This window comes from Bombus affinis, chromosome 3 (genome assembly GCF_024516045.1).
Source record: "Bombus affinis isolate iyBomAffi1 chromosome 3, iyBomAffi1.2, whole genome shotgun sequence".
Lineage (NCBI taxonomy): Eukaryota > Metazoa > Arthropoda > Insecta > Hymenoptera > Apidae > Bombus > Bombus affinis.
In genome coordinates, this window is record NC_066346.1 from 10,681,021 (window position 1) to 10,693,146 (window position 12,126).

General features: G+C 33.2%; 1 protein-coding gene and 1 long non-coding RNA gene across 2 annotated transcripts; one reads left to right on the plus strand and one right to left on the minus strand.

The window, feature by feature from the left end:
* Positions 1-76: 76 nt before the first annotated feature.
* On the plus strand, positions 77-4,627 carry LOC126914885 (uncharacterized). Its single transcript, XR_007709905.1, has 3 exons — positions 77-424; positions 1,436-3,425; positions 3,543-4,627. It is a non-coding gene; the product is annotated as an uncharacterized LOC126914885 (long non-coding RNA).
* Positions 452-6,326, minus strand: LOC126914755 (glutathione S-transferase-like). Its single transcript, XM_050719158.1, has 4 exons — positions 6,182-6,326; positions 4,920-5,087; positions 2,723-2,865; positions 452-1,599 (listed from the first exon to the last, which is right to left on the minus strand). The coding sequence occupies exons 1-4, from the start codon at positions 6,324-6,326 to the stop codon at positions 1,432-1,434; spliced, it is 624 nt and encodes a 207-aa protein (XP_050575115.1). The 3' UTR covers positions 452-1,431.
* Between the last annotated feature and the right edge of the window lie 5,800 nt (positions 6,327-12,126).

The following is a 12,126-nucleotide window of genomic DNA, read 5'->3' on the forward strand; positions in this document are numbered from 1 at the left end:
AAAAAATAAAAGGGATAAAAGTAGTACAGAAAATAGAAAAATCTATAAAACTGGGGGCTGGGAAATAGAAAATATATAAATTTATGTTATTAGATTTTTTATTGATTTGCATAAAAGAAAATTATTTATTTTCAATGTTGATTTAGGTGCCTAAATTAGCAATGATATTATATGAAATTTTCTATTTTTATCAATCATAATTATATGTGGTGATTGGTAAAATATCTGTTAATCACGATCGCTTTGTTATCAGCAGTAGTTAAATACTTCTGTCGATAAATGAAATAGATGATGAAATTTTTTTATATCTACATAAAATATATTGCGATTAAAATAATATTCTTCTATGTAGTAGAAAAATATAAAAAAGTATTCGATAAGGAAAGTAATATTGAAGCTATTAACGTAATATTACAAGCGATTGGTGAGAAAAATAACATAAAACTACTCGTTCCTTTATACGACATTATTATTACATTGCATCAGTCGACAACTTTGCAATTACAACGATTCGATACATATTTTATCGTCTTTTAACGCTTAATCGATAACATTCAGTTAGAACTTTGTATTGACTAGAGATATCGCAACGATCAGAAATATCGATACATATATCAATACTTTTATCTCGTAATTCGTAGATTCGTACACTTCATTGTCCATACAAATTATGTTACATACTCCAAACCAAATTTAACTTACATACATTAACGTTTTCAAATCCATCTTTTATCTTCGAAGAACATCATATTTGCACTCGGTACTGCCGGTAAGTACATATTTCGAGTACGTATCATGAAGAGACGAAAAGAATATCTCGAGTTAAGCATTACTTAAAATAGTACATAGACATCTAGAAATAACATTCGATGATTTTTCCTTCACTTTATATCTCTTCATATCATTTTAAGATTACTTCATACTTTTCATCGATAAGATATCATACTTTATTCTGGTATTGTAAAATTATAGGAAAATAGTAAATTCACACGATATTCACATAATTCGAAATAACGATAGACCAAAAGCTGTTTAAACGAAACACAAGATTTAATCGTGTATTTTATTAAAAAATTAAGTACGGATAAAAGAAACAAAATGTTCGAACTTTAAAGAACAAGTTAAAGAAGAAATGGCGTGTTTTTTATCTCATGATACTCCATGTTACAAACATACATTTACTATATATTGTGTTCTTTCAAAACACATAATACCTTTCACAAAAGAACAAAACTTAGATTAGACTTTTTATAGTTAAACTTTTAACGTATTCGCAGACACGCAATTTTTTTTTTTAAATAAAACTGTTACATTTTGCGACATGTGTAACTTCGAACATTTACCAACACAGCGATACCTGCGAAGCGTACACATAGAGTGTAGATATGTACTCGTTCATCTTTTTTTCACTCGTAAATAATTTTGACATTTTTAGAATTCTGTGTGTGGTCGCTTAGCCAGCCAACCAACAATAGCCGGTATTTCATGAACCCTTTTCTTCAACGCTCGAAGACCTGGATAATTTTCTAAAGCCGTCGCTCCAAAAATATTCTCGAAATTTTCAAGGGCCACTGCAAACACGAAGTCCGCCCACGTCGTCTGAAAAACGGTTTGCATACATTTATTTTGTACCTGCTCTATTAAACAATCTTTTTAATTTATCTTGAAAAATGTGAAAAATCGAAGAGCAATTTTTCACAGCTTTATTTTAGCGCTCTTTTGAATTTTAATACATTGGACCTATTAATTAGAGATCACTTGCTTTTTAGGAAGAATTTGGATTTTTATTTTATTGCCAGAATTTAGTGGATAAGTTTAGAAACTTCAACATTTGAGGTATCTGTTAATTAAAAATGATGAAATTGGTATTATGTAAAAAAAGTAATGTGTATCCTGAATCAATATCGAATGGAAATTATTCAGTTCTATGAAAATAATCCTTCTTATGATTCCACAACTTCATAGTTTAATTAAATAATAATTCTTCGGCGATATGATTACAAATACATTTACAGGAATTGGGTAATATGATAAATATCTCGTTAAAGAAATTGAAATCGTAAACTCTAGAATATTCTTTCACTTTCATTTTTGCTATGAGCTCTTCAATAGCCAAATATTTTGCAATGAAACACGTATTATTAAACAACATAGTCATATTAAATTAATTTAATATGACTATTTATTATTATTATATAATAACACAGTGATGAAAGAAATAAACTGGTCAAGTAATCTAAGGAACGATAATACGTATCTATGTTTGTGGCAATGAGAAAAATTCAGATATCTGTAATTATATGATATCTGTAAAGTGATTATGCTTATAAGCATCATTATATTGTATGTATATGTGTATATTAGACTCACCGATTGATATTTCAAATGGTATCATTTATCACTTACTAAACAAGAGTCTCATATCCAGAAAAATTATTTTACATATCTTAATCTTTGCTTTGCTTACGATAGTAATAATTTCTATCAAACTTCCTTGATGAGGAACATACATGAATAATTATCTAAAAGCTGAAAATCTTGGCAAATTCATTTGTACATAGTAAACTAACGGGATACCAGTGAATTTTAAAGATACACGCTGCTCTCAACAGTTAAAGCTGTCTCGTCGCAACAAAGTTTCAATAATTTTTTAATGAACAACATGGCCCAGTTTGCGCAAAGAGTAAAAATTTTAACATTAAATTTGGATAAAAAATCTTACGGTGGAGGCAACGGTATATCCTCCATTTTCACCAACAGTCTGCTCGAATTTATTCAAGTAAAATGGTATTGTTTCCTTCAAAAGTTTCGCCTTCTTTTCTTCCTTCTTGCAGTGGTCCTCCTCCGTGCGATATTGGGATATAGCTGAAACGTATATGAAGCCAACCGTTACATTCATTTGTGTTTTACCCCAAACGAAGAGGAAATAAGTTGTGAAAGAAGGAGTAGCCTCTCATAGTTTCTACAATTTCTTCATTCTCTTTGCTTTCTTCAATATTGCCTCTGCAAGTTTCTGTGGTTGAGGATATTTGAAATATATACAATGTTACCACCGTGGAAATTGTCTTGGAAACTTGGAAAATCTTTCAAGAGGAACAACATTGCTAACTGAGATTAGAGAAAGGAAAGGCAAGTAAATCCTTGCTTCTACTTGGAGCTTTTTTATTTATTTCTGACGAACAAAGTACTCTTATTGAAGTTTGATTAAAAGTACCAAGAATGTCGAGATATAAATAACCATTTTTGGAAAGATTAGGAGAAGCAGAATTATCGAGTAAACGTTATACAACTCTTAGTGATTAAATAAGAGGAGAAGAGAAATGAGAAAAAGGTCTTTTATCTAGGTCTTAATAAAGTATGCTATACTTATCCCCATGAAAGTATCAAGAATAACAACAAGATATAAACAGTCTTCTAGAAATTGAGTAAATATTACATAATTACATCTTGAGCAATATTTTGCGTCTCAGTTTTTGCTTAATGATTATGATAAGCTTATATATCTGCAAATTCTTCACAGACTTTTTGCATTTTCTATATAGGTATCCCATGATCATATGATAATACATAGGAGGAAAAAAATAGAGGAAAAAACAGTGTAAAAAGAAGTTGCGTAGGAGTATCGTCGCACTACATCGTTCGCCAATTGATGCACGTCATGGCGATCGTCACGGTTTAAAGCAGGCCATCAAAAACACGTTTGTTATCATATGGAAAAATCTGCGACGTTCCAGCTGTTCAGGTGCATCGAATTGTGAATCATCGGCGGTACGAAGCGAGGCGAGAGGCGTAAATAGAGAAAGAAGAAAAGAAAAGGATTCGCGTAAATGATAAAATATAATCGTTCGTTCCTCGTCGATGGCGGATGAATGGCTTTAATCGTGGACGATATCGATACGATTATATTTTATATATTTGAAGCAAATATAAAAGACGAGGAAAAACCAGAGATACGATAGTTATGATATTATTCAATCGGTAGCCTATTTACCTCGTTTTTTGTTCACCTTCTCTGTCTAGTAATAATTTTTCGATTCGACTGGCGTGACGTTACGTTGGCGGTAAAAACACGATTTTAAACACCTGCCGATAGTTGCATGAGTTTCGAGCGATTCCATTCCCTTCGATTTATATTTATGCGATCAACGCGCGGATCGTTAACGCATTATGCAGACAGCAGATGTTACGTAATCACGCATATCGTAATTGGAAATTAGTAACGTTATCGCGTACCAGGATCTTCCTGTCTTCGATCATTGAGTAACACTTCGTTGTCCTCGCTCCTTCCGCGGATAACCAGCGTTTATCACATAGAGACAGGGATTTGCAAAGAATATAAGTTGTAGAACATTGAAAGGCGTTGAGAGAAACGTGATGTTATTCCGTTACTCGTTAACGCAGTTAAAAAATCCCGCAGGAAGATTACGATAATAGATAAATTGGATCGAGTATTTGTCGAGGGATCTAAAAGATTCTTTCGAGTTGAGCATCTGAGATTGCAGAGAAAAAAATTTGGAAGCCATCGAATTCGTGATGTCGATAGAAATCTATAGTTGGAATCGTTGTATCATAACGTAGTCTCCTTATTGTCGATAAGACCCGATGTTTTTATATTTTAAACGAAAAAGAAGAAAGAAAATAGAGACGTATTATTTTAAAAAGAGAAACGAATTTTACGATCATATTCTTGAAAAAAGAACGATAAAAACTAAAAGTGACTACTAAAAGTTTCTATCTTCTAAATTCTATTTACGATTCCGTAATCTAAAAATTGACTTTTGCAAACAGCTTGATAAACTGTAACATTCGCTTAACGGAAAGACATACGTATCTTGTTTGTACTCGTCTTTTCACAATGAATTCTTGAACGTCTGTCTCCGTGGTGAGACAAATGCAAAGTCATCTCGTCAGTCACTCACATTGCTTCAAATCTCCAAGAGTATCGACGAGCACATCGCACATCATCGCTTCCCATTCGTCCCTTCCCGTTAGATTGTGCTTCCTCGCCAAGTATCGCGCTACAGCGTTGCTCTGCGCTATCGGCTTCCCGTCTATCTCCAGCACAGGCAGCATTCCATAAGGCATTGCTAAGAACAAACATGGCTTGTATGAACACTGTGTAGAGGGAAACGATCGATAGGAAATCACAACACAGCTTCTGAGGCCGTTGCGTTCTTGTGAATGGATGAATCGAAATCATTTCGGTTTTAATCAACATGGCCTAGTAAGAAAATACAGAGATGTCTTCTTTTTCTTTTTTTTTTTCTTATCTTACAATTACGATCGACAGGGTATCGCGTGTTTTTGACTGTTGGGAAGGATCTAAAGGTTTTAAAATCAAGGATGAAAGATCGAGTATAAAATTTTTAATTCTCACGGAAAGGAACGAATCTGTTTGATACGGTGTACTGAATGTACGAGGAACGATCAGTATCGTTTTGCTGGAAGACCTTATGCAATGATAGTGAACTTACGACTGCGAATAAAAAATTCACGTCGTATAATGCCAGACACGGAAAAAAATATTAGAAAATGTACACGGTTCTTGCATTGAAAATTGAAATGCAAGGAATATAAATCAAATGTTTCTTGTGAACGTAATTTTGTGTTCTACACCGACAGGATTGATTTATAGACTTACGTTGATTTTTTATTTCTCTATTTGCAAGAGACATATAAGATTATATCGAAGACTATGCTGCGTAAAAAATTTTATTATACTATTTACGATACAAATATCGCAACGGAAGATCGAATTTTATGTCTGCTTTGTTCTTTTGACTTTTTAGCTATGTTCTTGTTCGTTTCCGAACTGATTTCAATCTTTTACCCTTTTTTCCGACAAATCCTAAAAATTTTTTAAATTAACGAGAAACGTTGAAGTATTTTTGTATTCCTATTTTAAGTCACCTATTTACGGTTTTCTCAAAATATTCGAAATGTTTCGATTCATTGAAAAAAGATAAAGATTGCAACATAAAAATTCGGGAACCGTAAGTGAATTAAGTTGCTTACGGAAGCAAAACTTAATGGAAAGTTCGACTTTATTCCGTATGAAATTCTACTTTCAGTAAGTTTAGCCTGCACGTGAAACGAAAGTTTTATATACAGGAAAGTTTGAGTAAATGGTAGATATCTGAGAGTTGAACGATGAAAGTAAAAATCGATTTCTCGCACTTACATTTCTTCAATTCAGGCCAGCGTTCTTTGGGGATCCTCTCGTCGATATAGTCGATGCCAGCGTATGCAAATATGTAGCGAATATGCTCGGCACGACCACGGGCGTTAAAATAGATCAATTTGTAAGTTGGTAGTCCCTCGCTCATTTTTCTTTATCTGCCAACTTATCGAGAAGAATGTTACAATTATCCCGTGTAATTAACAGACTGTGTGCGTGTTTGTGTATATAGAGAACAATTTATTTATAGATTTATTAATAATTCGTATAATACGTAAGATAAATCATTTAAAAGGCTGGAATATGTATTTTTGAAACAATTAATTATATCGAAAGATATTTCAAACGATACCTATTCCGTTCTGGGAAAAAATAATTAAATGTTATTAGTTTCTTTTTACGCGCACGATATTATTCGCGATATATGAAGATCAACTTTATCTTTTTAAATAAAATCATGTATCTTATTAATAATATTTTATTAAAAGTAGCAGATATTTTATCTTCGACTTTTTCAACTCTATTGTATAGAAAACAACAAGATACACGAAATAATATTATTCGGACTAGGACAACATAAAGGCAAGAAGTGTTGATATTGAAAAAAATATTTAATTTTGTATATAAATACTTTCATATTTAAAAAAGTTTCCGGAACCAGGAAGATCTACAAACAAATAATATCATAAACCGAATGTTTCATGATCCTTTTCTAATTAGAGTGTGTGACAGCATGTGAGAATGTTTCTTAAAAATATGACTTATTGCAATTACTTAATAGCAATTATAAACGATTAAGACTTTCTCACAACGAGGCAATCTATCCAAAGTATAAAACTCGTTATGTTTGATGAGAAAACAAATCTCTACTTAGATTTCATTTCGTTTCATCGCGTTCATAAAAAATGAATTTGTATGAACACATCGTGCAATTTAGTAATTAGGACCGTTGATCTCACTGCAACATAGGCGAATAGAAAAAAGCCATTTAAAATGATACAACGTCGGGAAGACAATTATGAAGATTATAAATGGAACATAAGATAAAATTGCATTTAATTTTTCTTCTTTTTTTTTTTAATCGCGACTGTTTGCAAACGAAGTTTCAATCTGTTTACAATGATAGCAACGGGAGGAGGATGTCTATGAAAGTTATAAATGCGATATTGGATAACATTTTTGCGAGTGGAATTGTTTTTCGTTACAAATGTTTTTTAAACAAATCCGCAATCTGTCAGAAACAACGGAACAGTAACGGGACGACTGATAGGGAAATAAAAAGATCACGTTTTATTTGAACAGACAAGTCTTTGAAATCTATTCGAAAGTCTATTTGAAATGGTACGAGCTCAAAAAGAATGGTGAAAGTTATATTATAGAAGAAGGATTAATTAAAATTCTTATTAATCTGTACTTAATTAATCTGTATTTGTATATTAAATACCTTGATCGATGCCAAGATAACAAATTACTATACAAAACAGTGAAGTATCCACGTCTGACATTAATATTGAGAATTACTATTACTGTAATTTAATTTTTAACCGATCCTGAAAATCCGTAGAGCGTAAAAAGTATAAAATGTTACTGTGCATTTCAAGATTAAATGCACTGTAATTTAGAAACAGTTATGAAGCGATAAATAATTTATTCAGAATAAGAATTCTACGTAACTGTGATAAAAAGCAAAACATACTTACAACGCGTTTAAACTCTAAATATATAAAGACAATAATTTACACAATTTACAAATTTACACAAGATTTTATACAAAAAATTGGCTTGTACCAATATTTTTATTTGTCGGTACAAGTTACGAGGGTATTAAAAAATTGGCGACGAATGGACCAGAAATAAGAATTTATCAGACTTGCTCTCGTAAATTTCGAGACGTTGCATCGGATATTCTTGAAAATCTTTGGACAATGGCCTCGACATTTCGCAGCTTCTATCCTCGAAGCGGAAGAACTCGGCGTTAAAAGCGACAGAACTGGAGAAACCCGGTGACCGCGAGCCTTTCACGCTCTCGACAGATTTCTCATCCCTCGTAATCCTCCCGGTGTCACCCATTTTCCACCCTCGTATTGCGATTTGTTGCTTCCAAGCAGGCGACACCTCGTCTTGTGATTTCCTTTTCAGTCGCGTGAAACACGATCGAACACTTGTTCAAACACACAATTCATATTTATCTAACTCGACAAAACGCCGTGTCATTGAAACAATAGCATTCTTTGGCTTTTATGTAAATTCCAATAAATTATAATAATGTCCATGTGGACATTATTATTATTAATTATTATATATATATTTGTATTTTCTTTTGTTCTTTCTTTTTAGTTTATGTGATCTGAGAATTACATTTCTGAGAGTTCAGTGAAATTCGATGCTTTATCTTTACCAGTAGAATCTTCTTTGTTAGCTACCTTGTTATTATCAGAAAAATTAAGGATACAAAGATGCAAAAAAATGTAGAAAATATGCAAGAATATGTAAAATATCGAAAGTAGAGTACTTCTAATAATATTTAGTAGCACGTTTAGAAACAAATTTCTGCTTGGCTTCCGTTTCTTTACCTGTGCTCATAAAGATATGAAATTGCGTAAAGATTCACGGTAATTATTGGATTTTTGTTCTCTTTTATCTCCTTCTTTTATTCGCAGCTTATATGAAATATGAATCAATATTCAACGACGTGCGCTTTGTGCCACGAAATGAATTATCTCGCGTTAAGATTGCGGCAATTCTTACGTTTGATATTTCATTTAACAAACAGCCGCGCGTTCCTTAGTTGAAAAACTAGCAACCGCCACTCTGAACTTACGTTGAGAATAATATCAGGAAAAGCGAACAAGAGATGATTAAAAAGAAAATGCAAGGAGCAGTGAGAGGGATATTACTAGACTGCGCATTTTTATGCAAGCATAGCAGGATGTTTGGGAGTGTAAAATTTTAACGAATGCGTATAATATGAAAAAATATATGAAATATCCAAGGTATAGTTTTATTAAACTTACTTTTTATAATGCTTGGTAGGTAAAACAATTTTCTATCCAGATTCCATTTTTTCAATTATAATTTTCAAAAATGCTCGATAAGGAGTACAATTTTCTACCAAGGTTGTACCTTTCTAATTATATCTTCTAAAAATTCTTGATAGGTGAAACAATTTTCCACCGACGGTTTACTTTTTTAATTGTATCCTCAAAAATATGAACCTGCATAATGTTTAGATATTATTATTTTTTGCGTTGTTATTTGATACGGCTAGCAATTAAATAGTGAGAATAAAAAGAATTGGAGGTGCCATTTCTGAAAAAGAATTTTGTTTTTCCTTGAAAAGATTGTTTGTACGAAGGTTAATAACAGTAAATATGGAGGGAAGTGTAATCATAATAATTCGTACAGTTTTTAACATTTCATGCGTGATATAGGTTGTGTGTGATGTATGTTATACGATTAGTTTCCTAAATTAGACTATGTGCACCATGTGCCAGCAAACTCCCTCCATCATGCTTGAACATGTGCGTAGATAAATCTGCCTCAATTATCCCATCAGATAAGAAAATCTGTACTGACCTTCTTAGGCAAATTACATAATGGACTTACATATCTTCTCTTAAGATATAACATTTTTTTGAATCGTTAATTAACAGATCTTTGAAATAATAGAACAGAGATATCATAAAATTATATAAAGTAGTACAATATGCGTAATAAATAAGTATCGTTATATTTTTCTAATAAATAACATTCTCATAAACAAACAATTTCTCATAAACAATTGTTTCCCACAAAACTTTAGTTTCGGCACTGGCAGCTTTATCTACTTTCGCTCTTCAATTATGAAGGATTAATCTTTAGTGAACTTCTGGAGCGGCTGAAGATTTCTCACGATGAAACGCGACGAATTCGATACAAACTACGCGGAAATAAAGACAGCTGCGATGAGGATCGCGGGATTGATATTAATTAATTTATCTGTGACAATCATTATATCGATTCGCTACGTTATTACGACAAGCCACGCAACATCTTATTGCTTCTGTTTCTACAATTTAATTACAAAATATTCAATTTCCCGTTGTAAAGAAGGAAAATAGGTGTGCAAGTTTGTACAGCTTTTATCAAGATTACGTGCCATTGAAAATATCGATTGATTGACTTCTCATGTCTCGTATTAATCGACATCCGATGTATGGAACCTGGAATATTGAAATATTGGGAAGCCAGTTATATTCAGGCGTTCTATAGAGTTGATGTATAAGCCTTGCAACATGTACTTCTTCATCAGACGATTACGAGATACTGAACGATGGCTACGCTTGTAGTATCCAAAAATTTTACGTCGATTTATAATCGAAGATTCGATCAAACTATAGGTAGATTCGAAGATTTTAAGAATTGAATTTAATATTAAGAATTTTAGTTGTATAGATCATCGAGGAAAGTTTATTAAACTGGCTCTTTCAACAATTCTATACACACTTCTATTATATATTTTATTTTTGAAAAATAACGCGTTTCATAGATATTAGCATGATCAAGGATCGAAAGTATAAAAAATAATTGTGACAATTCGAGCAGTGAAAGCTCTAGAGCAATATTATATTAGTCTCTATAACGACATTATAGTATCGTGTCATTTTCAAAGTTCTCAGAATTTGTACTGTATCCCATTTCAATGTCTAATATTCTTCCCGGTTCCTGGAAGAATTTCTTCAAAACTATGTTAACCCATGAAGAATCAACCAACAGTTTCTCATAATGTCGTTCTATCCAGATCCTTTAAAACTCATGAAATTGTAGAATCCAGATGAAAAAAGTAGAGACGAGATAAACGCGAAGTTTATCCTTGGAATTGCTTGTCGTGGTGGTAATGTTAACAAATAGAACTCGATAATGCAAATTCATTGGGGAAAAGATGGCAGATGAAATTCGCTAACGCAACGTTGCCCCTTAATGGGCTAAGAATTACGCTCCATGGGATGGCTCACTGCATTCTTCGAAACGATCCTCGTAATTCACAGGCTCGTAAACGGCTTCCGTAACCGTAACGAATTTCAATCTTGTTCACGGATCTCTGACCGCTCGTTTCGAGGGTAACGAGGGGGTTGCGTGTTCACGTGCGTGCAATAGAAGGTGTTATCGTGATTGTAAGGCGTGCTCGAGCAGATAAGTCGAATATGCTTGCGGAAATCGTCGAGATTCATTGCCCAACGTTGGCTGATAATCGAAATTAACTTCGCCTCGTCCGATTTCCGTGTTCACATCGCTTTCACGATGGTTAGGTGTTTCTTCGTTCGTTTCTAACGCTGAGTTTTCCCGTGTCACAGTTAACCCATATTTGGATGTGTGTACACGTTGAACAGAAAAGGTGGTTGAGGGTTGAAACGCGGACAGAATGGAAAGCGAACTGTGGGAAACGTCGAGAAAGAGGCGTCGATGAATTGGAGACTCGTCGATGCTGAAGTAAACGCGTATTTCGCGCCTTATAGCGAAAGAAGCGAGGATGCGTGTGAAATTTTACAAAATATTGGCTGGAAAATGTTCTAACGAACATTCAAGAAATGAACTTAAATTGTAAAAAGAAAAAAAATGGTAGCCTAAAGACGTCCCGTTTTCTGTCCCATTGCGGAAAACTGCAGAAACTATGTATGTGGAGAACAGATGAAGTTAAGAAATGAAAAGGAGAAGTACGATTTACTATGTATTTTTCGCTATATTTACTGTATATTATCGGAGATGAAATACCCATCCCTGATTCTGAAAATCAATTATTCCGTATATCCCTTGGCGAGAGGGAGTGAGAATTAATCCGATTAATTGTAATGGTGGATCAGCTGGATCCTCATATTCCGAACACCCAGAGATTCGCTAACTACGAAGCAACTGGTCTGTTTGTGATGCCTCCTATTGTTTGCTAGAGATTAATCTGCTGGTAAGCAGCG

Excerpts from the sequence above, each read along its gene's own strand:
- LOC126914755 (XM_050719158.1), bottom strand. The coding sequence starts at position 6,326 with ATGAGCGAGGGACTACCAACTTACAAATTGATCTATTTTAACGCCCGT. Across the intron at positions 5,088-6,181 it reads CTGGCCTGAATTGAAGAAAT|CAATGCCTTATGGAATGCTG; the intron begins GTAAGTGCGAGA and ends GTTTGTTCTTAG. Across the intron at positions 1,600-2,722 it reads GATATACCGTTGCCTCCACC|ACGACGTGGGCGGACTTCGT; the intron begins GTAAGATTTTTT and ends ACCGTTTTTCAG.